This window comes from Mytilus edulis, chromosome 5, assembly GCF_963676685.1.
Source record: "Mytilus edulis chromosome 5, xbMytEdul2.2, whole genome shotgun sequence".
NCBI lineage: Eukaryota > Metazoa > Mollusca > Bivalvia > Mytilida > Mytilidae > Mytilus > Mytilus edulis.
This window is the reverse complement of record NC_092348.1, coordinates 13,749,640-13,768,446: the sequence shown is the minus strand read 5'-3', so window position 1 is coordinate 13,768,446 and position 18,807 is coordinate 13,749,640. Positions and strand designations below refer to the sequence as shown.

The following is an 18,807-nucleotide window of genomic DNA, read 5'->3' as shown; positions in this document are numbered from 1 at the left end:
AACAGCTTCGTTTACAAAATCAGAATTTATAGCAACTGCAGATTTATTATTGCGGGGTGGTAAACTCACAAAAGGAATTCATCATATAACCTGATTTTATAATATTAACTATAAATTTGCTTGCTCAAATGTACTCTCAACAGCTACATTTGATAAACTACTTTTGACGCCTTTGGCGAATTTTGAAAACTCAACTTTATCAAAATACTGAACATGTTCGAAAGGTATATTCATGTGCCCATTCATGTGCACCATATTTACAATATTCATCTACTATATTAAGATACTTATCTTTTATCTTATGTTGCTGTGTTGTTCCTTGGTGTAAATTGCTTGCTGCTTCTATTGGAACAGCTTGTCCTCCAGTGTCCAAATTGGTGGCATTCGCTACACATTTCATAGGAAGTCGACTCATGGCGACTGTTTCTCCGAAAGGGCGACTGGATGTACTGTTGGTGAGTCATATCTGCAGTTTTATAATAGGTCTAGAAACAGTAGCTGAAGGCTTAGCATAAGCTTTAGTACGACTTCTCCTTGATGGTTATGAGTGCTCTGCTTTCAGCTTGGCGTAATCTTTTCTTGCCATCTGAATCTGATGCTATTTCGTCACTCTCGTATTCACGAACTGTTGTCCAACTTTATCGGCTATTCTGATGAGCTTATTTCTTTTGTTCAAGCTTATTTATTTTTGTTCAACTTTAAGACAAGTCCAGAAATTAAATCTATAGAAAAAAAATCTTTCAAAAAACGTTTTGCAGCTATGTTGGTCAGCAAGGACTTCGGAGTTGAAAGTACATTGGATTTTATTACCTTCACTCCTTATTTCCACTGACGCCTCCCTTTTCAACTAAATGGCTAAGGAGTCGTTGCCCGACACTTAACTGTTTCTCCATTGCAAATATTTTAGAATCGAAGTACTACTTAAACAGTTGAAAGGGGCTGTCACTTATTTGTGGCTGTAACGCTCTTTGTTTGGTTGCTGTCGACGGTATTGATGCAGGCAAACTAAACTAGAAAATGCAGCTTCTCTGTTAAAAACTAAGAGAGCTATGACCTCGTGTAGTAGTAATTCGTCTTCGAAACGGTGGTCTGTCATGGTTATAATACAGGCAAGGCAGTAGTACGGAGTAAGTTACGCAGAGTAAAGCAGAACTGAGAATAATAACATTTTAAATTGTATTTTAATTTATAGTTAACAGCAAGCACAAAGAAACACGAGCCAAAATCATACGATACATAGAATACCTTTTTTAAATTTGCAGTGCGACAAATTCCCTCCAATGAAATACATTGTTAATGTAAACAAAAAACCGTGTTTTACCCCAAAAAAATACATGTGCTTCTGTAAAAAGTATATTTACCATGTTAAATAGATATTTTGAGTTATTAAATAAATAATTAATAATAAATATATAAAAATAATCCCTCTGAGAAAAACAAATCAAACGAATGGATTACAACTCTCACTTTCCTCACTTAATAGTCATGTAGAAAGTGGTTTATATAATTTGGTTTTATAGCTAGCCATACCTCTTACTTGTATTGCAGCTGCATACACTTTCGTTGTATTCACAACAATATGTGAAAAAAACAGACATAATATGTAATAAAATCGATACAACAGATAACATTGTGTTCTTATGTCAGTAACTTTAAAAACAATCAAAGAAGCACAAAAATAATAAATATATAAAAATAATCCCTCTGAGAAAAACAAATCAAACGAATGGATTACAACTCTCACATTCCTCACTTAATAGTCATGTAGAAAGTGGTTTATATAATTTGGTTTTATAGCTAGCCATACCTCTTACTTGTATTGCAGCTGCATACACTTTCGTTGTATTCACAACAATATGTGAAAAAAACAGACATAATATGTAATAAAATCGATACAACAGATAACATTGTGTTCTTATGTCAGTAACTTTAAAAACAATCAAAGAAGCACAAAAATAATAAATATATAAAAATAATCCCTCTGAGAAAAACAAATCAAACGAATGGATTACAACTCTCACATTCCTCACTTAATAGTCATGTAGAAAGTGGTTTATATAATTTGGTTTTATAGCTAGCCATACCTCTTACTTGTATTGCAGCTGCATACACTTTCGTTGTATTCACAACAATATGTGAAAAAAACAGACATAATATGTAATAAAATCGATACAACAGATAACATTGTGTTCTAATGTCAGTAACTTTAAAAACAATCAAAGAAGCACAAAAATGCATATTGTTATAGCACATAACCAATAAATGAAAGACAATGACACAAAAATTTACGGGATAAATAAGTACCAAGCCACGTCAGATGGATATCAGAAAACATTGATTAGTCAATTGACCGATTTTCAAAAAGAAAAACATACTAAAACACGTTTTTAAGGTGATAAACAAGGTCAGAACCAAGAATCTATGCTTCAATACCATTGTGTATTATTTGTGAAGTCTTGAGTAACAGCTGCAAGATCTTGCACACCGAATAATTTGGGAAATGTATATCCCATATGAAGGTGAAGATGGTATATTGTTAAAGTGTGTGTGTGTGGGGGGGGGGGGGGGGGGGGGGTTGTCAAATTCGAAGATTGAAAATAAGACGGATACAAGTTTCGAGTTCTGGGGGATTAATTAATGAAACCCAATCAAAAAATACAAGATTTTAAAAGGAAATAACATCATATGTATATCAGAATGTGAAATTAGATGAACTAGTTCAGTAATAATGGACGTCATACTGAACTCCAAAATATAACAAAAAAATAACATGTTTTAGGTTATTGTTTTGTCCACTATTAACAACATATGCTGTATAGAATCCCAAAGTAATAAAGTTTTAGCGTATGCTTCCATTTTTTTATATCGAAAAGCTACTTTTCGTGCTGTACTGTGACTCATCTTGAAAAAAGAGTTCGTAGCTGTCGTCGTTAAATCTCGACAAATTTGTACAAACAGGAGAAGAAACTCACCCGTAATTCTTTCAGGACAGGGCTGGGAAACGAAGAAATCATAAAGAGGCATAATAAAAGAAATTGAATCAAATACAATCAGAATGTCGAACATAAATTTTTCAAACACAAACAAAATAGGAACAAACTCATGAATATCTTTACTATTTCTCATGATATTTTGCTTCGATATATACTATGATATGTCACTTATATTGTATTGCTATTTTTTTTAAATACTTTTTTTCTTCTAAAGGCTAAAATTAACGAAAAGCACGACCTTGGCAATAGTAAAAGCATGTTTTCTATTTTTAATCGTTATAAATTCTAAGTTTCTCGCATCTTTTATTTTTGCAAATATACATTTCTAAAAATCTTATCGTTTTACCTAAACAAAACACTTAAAGTTGTAGATATACATGCTATGTAGACAACGAAAAGTGCATCTCTTTGTGCATCTTTAATTTTCAACTCTACACGCTTCGTTGTCGTTACACTGTTTTATACTGTACGAGTCGTTGTGACAATATTGCGTTTTAAAAAAACAATTATCATGTTTTAAAACATATTTTTGTATGTAAATCTTAATATACACGTTGCAAATTTACCATCATAAGCCAATATATTATTCTCATTGTACAGATAATTCCAATTTCATGTATTTCAATTCATTTGTGCATATAAGAAGTTTCATTAACCATGCGAACATGTATATTATTTTGAAATTCAATCGTTCGACAAATTTCAGATGTTATTGATTGAGCAGACGGTTACCTATCAATCTGTCATTAGAAATCTTTTCTAGTATTGGGAACAATAATTTTATTTTTTTCTCGGGAAGGGGGAGTGGTGGATTAGAGTCCTGAAGAATAATTTACCGGAAAACGATTATTGTTCAACAATGAAAAACAAATTTTCGCACGATTATGCCACGTAAAGAAAATAAAAAAATATATTCTTCTGGCCCCTCCTGATAACAAAAAGTCTTCTCCTTATGTCCAGTCATGTTATGTGATATACAAAAGGAATAAAAAAACAAGATCAAATTTAAACCACAAAAGCAAATAAAGCATGGCAGCAAGGTAGCAACAAAAGACATACAGTAGGTTTTATAGGTTTGTGCTTACAAAACAAAAAAAGTTCAGCATTTGTTTGAAAAACAAATGAATAATCTTAAAGCTTAAAGCCTTCTGACCACTGGTCCCTTCTAAAAAAATGTTTTCGAGTGGCTATGCTACTATGCTCATGGCGTTTTGCTAGTATAAAACACGAACACATATGACAAAAAGACATGAAATACCGATCTAACTTAGGAGTAGTTGTAGTTACTGGGAGCTAGTGCAATGTCAATTTTTCAACTACATTTTTTTTTAGTTGAATATAATACATTTACTTTTAAAATTTCAGCATATATCTTATGGAGGAGGAAACAGTCGAGGGTCCGATGACTCGGAAAAAGAAGAAGTGGAATATCACAGATGTAACCTATGTGTTTATGAAACCAAAAGAAAGTTTGACCTTAAACGTCAAAAAAATAGAGTTCATGAAAACCAAAAACAGGACAGTGTTCCCGATGATAGTAAAACTTATCGCTACCTTTGTCATGTTTGTGGCCTTATGTTCCAGTCAAGATCTGGACTATCAATCCACATTAAGGACAAACACGCATTAATATTCAGATACAAATGTAGCACTTGTGGTGATGGGTTTAACCGGCTTTGGGACTTTAGAAGACACCTCAATCTACACAATAACATCAGAACAGAGAAGTGTCCCCTGTGTAGTAAAAAATTCACGTACAAGAATTCCATGAACGTCCACATTAAGGCTCACCACTCAAAGGAAAAAGAATTTCCGTCGTACCTGTGTAGCACTTGTGGTTGTGGATACAAGTCCTTGGACGCGTTGAGGGAACACAGGAAAGTGGTTCATGAAGGTCGCCTTTTGTCCTACATATGTGGGAAACAATTCAAATGGCGATCAAGTCAAAAGTATCACTTATCTGTTTGTAAACTTGTACAGAGAAACACATAATAATAAAAAAAAAATAACTACAAATGTTTTTTTTCTTATTTAATATGCTAGTTGCATGTATCTAATTTAGTTTCGCCTGACGAATGACACAAAAATCAATGACATAATGATGGTTACAGCTTGACCTCATTTTCCTGTTGTGTTGGATTTCATGATTACTATAAAAAAAAAATCGAACCACTCCATTCAATACAAAACGTAAAAATTATAACAGAAGAGGGATCTAAAATTAAATATCCTTCAAAAGATTTCTCAACTGTTCAATGTTTTTTTTTATGCCCCACCTACGATAGTAGAGGGGCATTATGTTTTCTGGTCTGTGACTCCGTTCGTCCGTCTGTGCTTCCGTTCGTCCGTCCGTCCAGGTTAAAGTTTTTGGTCAAGGTAGTTTTCGATGAAGCTGAAGTCCAATCAACTTGAAACTTTGTACACTTGGTGCTTATGATATGATCTTTCTAATTTTAAAGCCAAATTAGACTTTTGACCCCAATTTCACGGTCCACTGAACATAGAAAATGAAAGTGGGAGTTTCAGGTTAAAGTTTTTGGTCAAGGTAGTTTTTGATGAAGCTGAAGTCCAATCAACTTGAAACTTAGTACAAATCTTACCTATAGTATAATCTTTCTAATTTTAATGCCAAATTAGATTATTACCCAATTTCACGGTCAATGGGACATGGTAAAGCATAGTGCGAGTGGGGCATCCGTGTACTTTGGACACATTCTTGTTTTGTCTTCATCGTGTTGTTTCATGTTACTTGAAAGTGTTGGTGGATCTTCATGACCCCTTAGGTTTCGTCACCTAAATTACCTATGGTAGATGAGTTGATCTTTTTTCCATCAACACATAACTTGAAAGTTGCTATTTTGTCCGGATCGTTCTCGTGTAATATGTTTATCATTGTATCGATTAACCCAGGTCTGAAGGTTTCCGTGCTTACGGGTGTAATCATTTTGTCAAGAACACCCCAGGAGGGGACAGCAAAATTTAACTCTGAATTCATTGGCTCGTATTTTCCTCTCTCAGACATTCCTTCGTTTATATTTCCCGTCTTTTTTAGACCTGACATGAAACGAAGAAATTTCCCTTTAAATAATTTGTATCCTGTTCTCCAAAATCGTTTGACAAGTTCTGAGTAGCGCATTGATGAAGTGTTAGATAATGTATACCACTGTACAACGTCACAGAATAAACGGTACGCAATGTTTTCAAACGGAAAGGAACCAGAAGCCAAAAGTTCATTAAACTGTACAAAAGAATTCAATTCGCCGACATCTGTCAAATTTGATATCACCTTCGGCAAGATAGACGATAAACGTTCAAGGACCTTTTTTCAAATATCCTACCGTCATCAGATTCTATAAAAGTTTGGTTATCTAATACATCTGGTGAACAATGGTCAACGAGCTCGTCTGGTCGTTGTCGTTTCGGCAAACTTGGACCAACAACTGCATTTTGACGAGGCTCGAAATCGTGAATATTTAGAGATATCGAATTTGTATTGGCTGTGATATATTTATTTTTTGACTTGATTTCATCTGGAATAACGTGGAAATTGCGAGTTTTCAGTAAACTTTTGCCTTCAGATGCGCTTGATTATACATTTCAATTCTTGCTTTGGATGACTAATAATTTCATGGTTTACTATTTCGCCAAAGTTGACAGATGACAGTTTACAATAGAAACACAGAAAAAAGGTTGCTGCTGCCATCACGAGTACCTTAAAAAGATTTTTTTTGTGACGTGTTTTGTCAATGAACTGTACAGTGGTTATTTGTCATTGAGGAATGGACTTGACACATTTGGTTGAACGAACGATACAGTACGAGATGACCTAATTTTGTACGATTTTGTGTTTAATTACATTTCTAGAGAACATTTGAAGCTGACGAGATGAATTAACTAGTTATTGTTTATCATTGATCAAAGTATCGCTTCGCAAAAATTTATATAAGATGAGATATTAATTGACCGTTGTTTACCCCAAAAAACGTAGAATATCACACCATGACTGTGCGTTTTACATATTGCAGTTTTATCAAACGCTTTTTACAAAATCTGGAATTTACAACCATTTTATAATTGATTATATAAACTAACATGCTTATTTACATATTGATATATACTCACATGAGTTCGAGAAAGGCCCTTGAAGTTGTTGTCATTCCAAATGTTGTCCTAATTATCGCTTCGAACGCGCCAACGTCCGGTTTCATTTGTATCGGGGTTATACGGGGTGTTGATTATAACTCTTCAAAAAAGATGACTGAGCATTGTTACCAAACACGTAGATCTAGATGTTATTGAGAAACCCATAAAAAAGAAGAAAGCAGAAGATATATTTGCAATATCGGTTGAAAACTTCTTATGGCCATAATTTGTTTTTTTAGAGTAATCATCAATAAAACGATTACTTCCAGACATAAATCAAAATCGGTTTATTGTCGCCCTTATTTAAAAACAAAGGAGAAAAAAAAGATGCAAAATAGTTCTCATCATATTACTGGAAATCAGTAAATTCATCTTACGAATAGACGTGAGATAAGGTTATTAAAAGCTGTACAGTCAATCCTACAAAAAGACTTTACGGCAAATACTGCAAGATTAATTCCAGCCATCATTTTCGAAGAAGTATATTTAATGAATGGCTATTATTTATTTTGATTTTATTGAACCATAAAACTAATTTTTGACTCTTCACATTTTACATAATCCGCGAAGAGTCAAAAATTAGTTTTATGGTTCAATAAAATCAAAATAAATAATAGCCATTCATTAAATATAAAATCAAAATAAATTATTGCCATTTATTATAAATAAATTTCTATCAAAAATAAGACTCAAAGAACTTTTTATATTATTTATATTAACAATAATAACGTACACACATGTGGGCATATGAATACTAAACGTCACAGTGGGCGTGTCGCCATCAAAATTGACAACATTGAAAATAAAACTAATAATTTTAACCAATCAGAAGACAGTAAAAACACTAAATTTATTTATATAGGAAATATATAACAAAAATCCCCCTTTTGTATATAACTATTTGATGCAAAACCATCATTCGATGTAGTCGTACTGAAAATGCTGCTAAAAAACTTTATATGTATCAGGTACGGATCCATCTACATAGTTCCTTATTGATGAAATTCCCGGAACACAGAATCACACATAAAATGGTAGACTAAAATCTCGGGAAAAAAATTCAGTCCTACAAGGCGTTAAACAGGGCGGATAAGTGTGTAAAGTTTTAAGCAATAATCATAAATTATTTTTGAGATACGGCGCGACATGTAAAAAAACTCTCTCCTGTTTTACAAAATACTCAATAACTAAAAATAATAATTTTGAATCATCACCAAATAGTATACAGATCTTTAGATTAATATAACAAAGACTTGCGTAAAGTTTTAAGCAATAATCATAAATTGTTTTTGAGATACGGCACAACATGTAAAAACCCCTCCCCATTCTTACAAATACTCAATAACTCAAAAATGAAATTTTGAATCATCACCAAAAAGTATACAGATATTAAAATTAATATAACAAAGAAGTGTTTAAAGTTTTAAGCCATAATCAAGAATCGTTTTTGAGATACGGTGCGACATGTGAAAAAAAACCCTGTTTTAGTTACAAAGTGCCGTAACTCAAAAAGTTTTAATTTTATTTTCACCAAAACGTTTACAGATCATTTGACCATCATAGGAAACAACTGTATTAAGTTTCATGGAATTTGGATAAGTCATTCTCAAGTTACGGTGCGACATGTTTAAGCCGGACAGACACCGGACATTTGTATAACATAATACGTCCCGTCAAAAAATGTATAAAAATGTATAAATATCAATACAACGTCAGTTACATTAAAAAAAACCAACTACATGCTACTTTCGAACAAAATATCACCAAATGAAGAAGAGCTGTCTACAGTTAAATATCAGCTGGTATGCATCATGGAGTAATCAACCAAATTTTTCCAACGAAAAAGCCCCCTGGAACCGCTTATGGCATGGACAAATAACCTTGATATTAATACTGCTATTCAACTAGTCGGAACTTTTATACATTCTATTCAGTGATAGGCGAGCTAGGGAGATATCCTTTATTTATTGAAGTTATGGTGTAATATGTTTTCATACATATCACGTTTAACAAAGTACAGAGGACAAATTATTGTCTGAAGCTCTCCTTGTATCAAAATCCTTATCAAACCATAGTAAGAAAGGTTGGTTTAATTCTACAAGTTCATTAGCAAAATACTTAGACATAGATTTATCGCAAGTTTTTAATATGAAATCAAACTTGAAAAGATTTATTGTAAACAAACTAAAATTAAAGTATAATAAGTTGTGGTATTCATCTTTAAACGATGACAGAAAAAATATGTCATTTGAAAATAAATAAACTCATCATAGATACCACTTAGAACATAGACTTTTTAAGAGAAATATATATTTTGAACCTTATTTGGCTATAGGTAATAGGAATCTGAGAATTCATATGACAACATTTAGAATTAGTAACCATGATCTAGAAGTAGAGAGAGGTACGTACAGGGCACTTTAGGCAATGGATAGAACTTGTAATCTTTGTAAAAAAAAAGTGGAAGATGGACTCCATTTTTTACTTCCATTCTCAATTTTATCCATTTTTTACTTAAATGTTCATCTTTGGAAAGTGAGAGTTTCCATTATTTCCAACATAGCTAAAAGTTATAAAAACTTTTACAATTTAGATTATCAATCACAATTTATTTGGCTAATGTCCAATGAAGATAGTCACATTTTTAATCAAGTGAGCAATTTAATTAATAATTTAAATGTTGTTCGAATATAACTGTTAGAAACTTAGTGAATTTATATATTTAACTGTAAAAAGACAGGCATAATTTAGATATTTGTAAAGCTTCTTATTGTAGGATCATAAAAGCACCAGGGGAAAAACCAGAATCTTTAAATTCGGTTTCCTATATTTTTTAGGATCACTGTTGACTGTATTTGTCAAAGTTGAAACATGTTACATTGTTTTATAAATATACATTAGTGTGTCTTTCTTTTCTCTTCGTTGTAATGATTGATTTAATTGTATTCAAAAAATTGTAATCATTTTGTAATCATTTGTACCAAATTTAACTTGTGGTTATTCTGTCTGTAATGGGCGTCTTTAATTGACAATAAAATATATTTGATTTGATTTGATATTCTAACATATGGGCTCGAGGTTATACTACCAACAACTCAGAACCCACTTCAATTGGAAAAATGTCCGTAGAAACCATTAAAACAAATATCTGAATCAATATCTGTTCCAGATGATCATAGTATTTGAATCCAATCTGGTATCATAACTGTAGAAATTCAAATTAAAATCTATTTAAAAACCAAAATAATGAACTTTTGGAAAAGAAAATAGCAAGAAGGCAACTAATTTTTAAAAAGTGAGGAAACTAACAGCCGATCCTTAGCGATCAAGAGAGTTCAATTACCACAAACAATCATACTATTGAATGGTCCACCAACATTCATTACATTGTGTCATAGATCAAATTTGTCGTTCAGTGTATGTTAACTTGTGGCAATGTCTTTTAATTGAGTTAAGCCATGTTTCATAGTGTCTTATTTTGAATATGTTGTGATGTTACACTCTTAGTGGAGCGGATAGTATTGAAAAACACGATAATTACCGAGTTTATAGGACCCAAATACCTCATGGAATTTTAATGTCTTATATGGTCAATCGATTATTCAGCTTCAGAAAAATGTTTGTGGTAAAGTCAAATGTAGTACAATTAACGTTAAAAACAGCCTTAACTGACGTTACCCAACTTGCAACGAATACCCCACTGCTGAATCGATAGACAAATATCATAACTAACCCCTTCTTAAAATAATTTGGGAAAGAAATTGATAAATCCTGAATTTCATACATCGTAAGGGCACTTTTAATTAGTCATATATGTAAAGCACAGCATTATTTGCACGTGCAGGTAGGGTGTATGTTAATGCTACAACAGTAAAGCCGCAGTACAATACTTCAATCGACCCTATTAAAAATAAAGTTAATTCGTGGGAAGATAAATATTTGGCTAAATATCTGCTTTTTCTCCGGATTTCAAGTTCGGATATGTGACACTACTCTGGTATTTAGTTATAGGCTCACATTGGGTGATTTAGCGAATGTCAATTTGTAGTCATTGTCAAGTTTGTTTCTTGTTCATTTTCGAAGTCTTATGATCTCTATATGTAGTTTGGTATTGTTGTTGTTCGTTTTTTGTTGTTGTTGAATTTAACAGGGAAATTGAATAAATATATTATAGAAGGGTTCGGTTCGGTTTGGTTTCAGGTGTGTTTGATTGGTTTTGGATTCAAGAAAATGGACAATTTCAGGGTCTCGTTTAAACCAAGAAAATGTGAGTCTAAGTTGCCATATTACTTTAAACATGACAATAGCTGGGCACGGCCTAAACACACTAGCATATTGTCTACGAGTTTATTTGGTGTGCAGCCAAAACAGATGAGGCATTCACAAATATTTTATGGTTTCTCTGTAATTTTGGGTCAATTGACACATGGTTATGTGATTTTTGTTCACAGTGCAAGTAAAACTGTTAACTCATATACATAGTAAATAAATAAAGGCAACCGCTGTTCAAAACTCGTAAATCTATGGACAAAAAACAAAATCAGGGTAACAAACTAATACTGAGGGATGACTATTTTCTGCGTTAATGATAATATATAGTTTTCAGTATTAATTCATAGTTATATTCACTTCAGAAGCTATCAAAACCTTTAAATAGACTTATTAAGAAGTGATATACGATACTGTTGTCAGTTAATTAAAGATTGCATATTTTTGCGTTAATATTGATTCACTTATAGAGTCTTTGCATCGGAATTAACACATTTATTAAAAAACCAGTTGTTGGCATGACACGGGTTATGTTCTTCTCATATATTTTATGATGGTATGATACTAAACCCCTAACGGGAATGATTGTGCCTGATACTCATATGATGAAGATAGAATCTTTCAATCAGTTTAATTGAAGTCTTTGCTGGCATGTCAGTTACATGCTAGCAGAGGCGGATTTAGGGGGGATTTGGTTTCTTATATAGGGAATCACTGAAGCGTGACTGGAGCGGCCCCTCTGGGGCAGTTAGTGGGCCCCCACTTATGAAAAGTTCTGGATCCGCCACTGGTTAGTAGTCTGTCGTTATTTATGTATTATTGTCATTTTGTTTATTTTCTTTGGTTACATCTTCTGACATCAGACTCGGACTTCTGTTAAACTGAATTTTTATGTGCGTATTATTATGCGTTTACTTTTCTACATTGGCTAGAGGTATAAGGGAGGGTTGAGATCTCTTAAACATGTTTAAACCCGCCGCATGTTTGCGCCTGTCCCAAGTCAGGAGCCTCTTGCCTTTGTTAGTCTTGTATTATTTTTACTTTTAGTTTCTTGTGTACAATTTGGAGTTTAGTATGGCGTTCATTATCACTGATCTGGTATATATATTTGTTTAGGGCCAGCTGAAGGACGCCTCCGGGTTCGGGAAATTTTCGCTGCATTGAAGACCTGTTGGTGACCTTCTGCTGTTGTCTGTTCTATGGTCGGGTTGTCCTCTTTGACTCATTCCCCGTTTCCATTCTCAATTTTATTTGAACATCTAATTTATCGTATTTTGTTTAACATTTTGTTTCCTTTACGGGATACAATTTATAATACATGAAACAGTCTGTTTAACCATATTGACAGGGGTATTTGTAGGCAATATCTAACATTGCTTGAATTTCTTTTTCATCAGTGGTCATCAGTACAATATCGTCAGCACAGAGTGGACTTCTACAAAACTTAACTTCCTATGTTAAGTACAAGTCCTCTCTTTTCTAGCTAATTACTCTGGTAAGTCGTTGATATATAGTGTATATAGACGAGTTGATAATAATTCTACTTGTCTCACTCCTTTTACGTATTGGAAATTGCTTGTTTATATAATTATTTCAATATTCCAATTAGTTGTTTGATGACGTATTACTATTTTAGTTATTCACAATTTTCAATATGTCGGGTGGCATTACAGAGAACAGCTGTTCAAAAAGAGTCATTTCATGAACTACGTCAAAACCTTTCTGGCTGTCTAGTGTAGCCAGAAACAGTTATATTTTGCTGTTTTGCATGGACTACTCACTCCCAGTGGTGCTGCCATGAAGGGAGGCAACCCTTGTGTAAATCCAAATTGGAGGTATGATTGGTTGTTATTAGATCTGTCATTTTGTTCAGTTCAGTGTTGATATTGGGTTAATGCTTCTACCTGCATATTTGAAATGGTCTGCTGTCAGCGAGTATCTGTTTTTTTCCTAAATTAAGCTTGGCTATTGCTATCAACATTTTTTTTTCTTTTAATGTTGTGATGCTGGATTCATGTATTGTATTTTTGGTAACGTTGTTCATTTAATATTTATCAAAGGTACAAGAATAATAATTTAGTACGCCAGACGCGCGTTTCGTCTACATATGACTCATCTGTGACGCTCAAATAATTTTTTTTATTAGAAAGACAAATCAGTCTACACTTGCTCTCTTTTTGTAATGTATATTAGTGCTCTTCATCATAGTGCTCATCATTTGTCATAGTAGTCTGCAAATATTTAGTGATTATTCATCTGGATTTTTTACTTATTCCTTGTTTTCACCTGTAATTGATATGGATTTTGTCTCTTCAGATTTAAGTCAAAGGAAAGTGTGTTCCATTTTGTTACTTACAGTTATTTGAATTGTCCAGTGACAATGTGGCAGCGTGGGGTATATCAGCGCGCTCACTAAGGTTCTTTAATTTGGAGTAGTTTTTCTCTTTTCCAAAATATATTCACTACAAACCATTAAAAGTCTGAAATGGCCTATATCTGTATTCGACTGTACTGATTTTTACTCGACCAGTCTGAATTCGTCTGAGATTTATTTGATAATACTCGACTGTAGTCTGAACCATACTTAACAGTCTGAATGTGTACTTGACCAGTACTTAACCATTTTATACGAGTCTGAACCGTACTCGACCTAGTCTGAACCGTACTCGACCTAGTCTGAACCATACTCGACCAAGTCTTAACCAACCTAGACCTGTTCTTTGTATCTATCAACTGAATGTTATCAATTTATGAATTTTTTTAATAAAAATGAAATTTGAACAACAACTTGAAATTAAAAATGTATTCAATACAGTATTGAAATTAAAATTTCACATTAATCAATCATAATATAACTTCAACTCAATATTAATCAACACTTACATAATAATATATATCAACTTTTAAAATATAAATAAAACAAGCTGATCAAATAATCTAAAAAAATGAATTGTGACTAATATTTTTAATATTAATCAAAATTTTAGGAATATTTCGGAAGTATTTTATGGTAACTGGACTATTTTCACCATTAACTTAAGCCTAGTATAGATTTATGGTGTCAGTTGAGTTCAGGTAATAATGCAGTGAATGTTTTTCATTAAGATATATATAAAATAGTATATAAAACAACTTAATAGATTAAAAAAAAATGAGGGCTTAATTGTTCTGTTTTATTAAACCAGGAATTTAATATAATCATGATAATAGAATTTCCATATCAATCCTTGATAACCTTTTAAAAAAAGGAAATGTATTCCAAAGTAACAGTAAAAAAAAATTCAATTAATTTAAGTATTATTTTGTCAAATTAACATGGCATACATAAAGCACTTTAATATGTTCTAATTACCTCAGTACATGTGTGTTTTACAGGTAAAAAGAAAGCCCTATTTTCTTAAATTCGTGTATTACTTATCTAGTACATACATGTATATTCGAAAGGCCTTGTTATTTAATTTAAACAGGATGTTGCAATTTTGAATCAATGTTATTTAGAATTTAATACCTCTGACCAGGTATGATCTTATTTATGAGATTGCCCCCAAGCAGAGGTTATACTTTATATTTCACCACTAATCAGAAAAACGATTTTATTTATTTATTTAATTTTATCTCTTTTTGATATAAGTTATATATATATAATATATTTTGTTTTATCCTAAATATAATCAGAGATATATTTCTTTTATATGGTTAATTTTTTTTATAAATTTTGTTAACTGTTGTTATATATGTCAATTAAAAAGAAATTTATTTTAACAGTTAAAAAAGTACAGGGTTTTTGGTCTAGTTTGGTTCAGACTGGTCGAGTATTGTTCAGACCTTTGGTTAAGTATGGTTCAGACTGGTAAAATAGGTCGAGTACGTGTTGAAAATGGGTTAAGACTGTTTCAGAACGGTCGAGTAATAGTTCAGACTATTTTCAAAGGCAAATATAAGGGTCAAGTACGATTCAGTACAGTCAAGTATGGTTCAGACTGGGGTCGAGTAATGTCAAGTAAAAGTCAGACCAATTCAGACTGGTCGAGTAAAAATCAGTACAGTCGAGTACAGATATAGGCCATTTCAGACTTTAATGGTTTGTAGTGATTGCGTTGTTTGCTCTTTTTTGCATTAGGCTGATGTGGATATCATCATAAGTTATAACGAGAAACTTGGGTGTAGGGATGCATCTAAATTTAAAGAATTTGACTATTATTGTTTTGCTCAGCATCTTTGTGTCTTTTGATAATATAAAGACTTCACATTTTCCTATGTTTAGATTAATCATTGTGTCCACTTTAATATATGGGTGGTGACTAATGAGGCTTTGATATTTCTGTTGTAATGGTGATGATGGGTTGTCATGGTTACTTGATATGCCACTTAAATTAATATCTTCCTCCTCTTCACTTGGAACTATGGCATCCTCAAGATCCGTTATATTGTACTATTCTTCCATCACATTAATAAAAAAAAATATGTTGTATATCTATATTACTTTTAAAAAGGGTTTTGTCAACATCTTCGGAATAAATTTTTGGTTTTTAAAGCGTTCAACTTATCTTTTTTATACTGCAACGACTGAATATAGCTGTTCATTTCGAATTCATGCCCCCACCCGGCCCTAAACTGTCAATTTGTTTAATTACATCTTGTAAATGTTGTTCCGATTTTTAGCTCACCTGGCCAAAAAGGCCAAGTGAGCTTTTCTTATCACTTGGCGTCCGGCGTCCGGCGTCGTCGTCGTTAACTTTTACAAAAATCTTCTCCTCTGAAACTACTGGGCCAAATTAAACCAAACTTAGCCACAATCATCATTGGGGTATCTAGTTTAAAAATGTGTCCGGTGACCCGGCCAACCATCCAAGATGGCCGCCATGGCTAAAAATAGAACATAGGGGTAAAATGCAGTTTTGCTTATAACTCAACAACTAAAGCATTTAGAGCAAATCTGACAGGGGTAGAATTGTTAAACAGGTGAAGATCTATCTGCCCTGAAATTTTCAGATGAATCGGATAACCCGTTGTTGGGTTGCTGCCCCTGAATTAGTAATTTTTAGGAAATTTTGCTGTTTTTGGTTATTATCTTGAATATTATTATAGATAGAGATAAACAGTAAACAGCAATAATGTTCAGCAAAGTAAGATTTACAAATAAGTCAACATGACTGAAATGGTCAGTTGACCCCTTTAAGAGTTATTGCCCTTTATAGTCAATTTTTAACCATTTTTCGTAAATCTTAGTAATATTTTACAAAAATCTTCTCCTCTGAAACTACTGGGCCAAATTAATCCAAACTTGGCCACAATCATTTTTGGGTTAGTAGTTTGAAAAATGTGTCTAGTGACCCGGCCATCAAACCAAGATGGCCGCCATGGCTAAAAATAGAACATGGGGGTAAAATGAAGTTTTTGGCTTATAACTCAAAACTCAAAGCATTTAGAGCAAATCTGACATGGGGGTAAAATTGTTTATCAGTTCAAGATCTATCTGCCCTGAAATTTTCAGATGAATCGGACAACCCGTTGTTGGGTTGCTGGCCCTGAATTAGTAATTTTTAGGAAATTTTGCTGTTTTTGGTTATTATCTTGAATATTATTATAGATAGAGATAAACCATAAACAGCAATAATGTTCACCAAAGTAAGATTTACAAATAAGTCAACATGTGACTGAAATGGTCAGTTGACCCCTTTAGGAGTTATTGCCCTTTATAGTCAATTTTTAACCATTTTCGTACATCTCCCGCCCCATTTTCGATATCAAAGATTTTATATAATGATTGGAAAACAGGATTTCGTCATTGAAGGATATTCTCCATGAAGACCTTTTGGGCAAACTTAATTAGGGAAAGAAATGTAAAATAAATTACTACATATCTAGGGGACCAGAATTTCATTCTTAGAATAATTTTTTTCCACATGCTAACACACCATTGTTTTGTCAAAAGTATAACACCAAATAATAAATGGTTCCTGAATATACGAAAAATACTCGTACTTTTAGGAAAAATCAATTCTTTATTACAATTTTTGAATTTCGTACTTTCTTTCGCAAAAATTGTCCATAAAAATGCCCTTTTTCTCAAATAACATGCTTCAAAAACAAATTCTACCTGTATATATAATAAATGTTATTTATTCTCTGCATGCAATATCCTCTTAAGTCAAAATATGTTGTTTGATAAATGATATAGATATATCCAACCGTCGTGCTTCCCGGGCGAAATAAGAGTGATGACCTTAGCAATTTTATAAAAAAAAATATTCTGGAGTTATCTGCCCTATCTTATGCTCTCTACAAAAGGAAGTCGTTTTCTGATGTAGCTAGAGGAAGCTGTTTATCCATAACCAGGTTTTCCTTTTATACCGAGCTTATGCAACTTGATCATCAACCCATCACGCCATATTGAGTCGTACGCCTTGTTTTAGGTCCGCTAGCCATGCCAGTATTGATTCGTCCTCATTGAAACCTTCAGCTTTTGTTTAAATTTATAGAAGGTACGCATTTGTTGTTAGTTTTTTTTTTAACCCTTCATTGGTGAAATCAATAAATATGTGACCTTCAATATTAGCCACAATGCATTTAGTAAATGCTTTGACTAGTTTGTGATATCGAAAACCCTGGTGTAATAATTTTTCAGTAATACATAAATTTCTCTCGTTAAAATCTAAAACATTGTTACATACACGAGCGAATCGTACAAGTTGAGATATATAAACACCGTAAGATGGTGACAAGGGAACGTCACCATATAAAAATGGATAATTAACGATAGGAAATGAAAAATCATCTCTTTTATCATAAATTTTTGTATTAAGCTTTCCGTTAGTGATATAGATATCAAGATCGACGACCCCCTAGGGTGACTGGGGTATAGAAATATGGTCACTTGGTCTTCTCCCGACCGGCAGTAAAACGCTTGCCGAAGTGGGGCGTCCGTTTGGCTGTGCGGGATGTATCAAGTTCGCAGTCACGTCCGGTCAGAAGGGGGACGTTAAATCCGATGCCTCGTGTAAAGAGAGTGCCACGCTCTTTGACCGTGAAGAACCCTTGCAACAACTCTTTTGGGGGTCCGTAGGTGGCATGTTGCAAGGCAAAATTTTTGTCCCTATCCAAAAATGCCCTCTTTTTCTAGTGGCAGTCCAAATTTCCCCGACCATCATCCCAGATGGCCTCTATCGTATCAACCTACCTATTGTATTTATTGTGAACTTGTTCTCGTCCTGAATATGCATGAAATATTTGCCACTGGACGTTAAACAACCAACAATCAATCAATCAAGATCGACGAAAGGGCAGTGGTCATTATTAGTATTAGCTTTATTTAAAGTAAGTTCAAAAGGATAAATTTCTTTAGTATACATACTGAAGTCGTCATTATTGAGAGCCAAGATATCATCCAAATATTTAAAAG

At 33.0% G+C, this 18,807-nt stretch overlaps 1 protein-coding gene across 1 annotated transcript; it reads left to right on the top strand.

Moving 5' to 3' along the window:
• The first annotated feature begins 413 nt into the window (after nucleotides 1–413).
• LOC139524940 (putative transcription factor Ovo-like 1) lies at nucleotides 414–4,985 on the top strand. The gene is made up of 2 exons (XM_071320113.1): nucleotides 414–455; nucleotides 4,359–4,985. Exons 1-2 carry the CDS (start codon nucleotides 414–416, stop codon nucleotides 4,983–4,985), a joined length of 669 nt encoding a protein of 222 aa, XP_071176214.1.
• The last annotated feature ends 13,822 nt before the right edge of the window (nucleotides 4,986–18,807 follow it).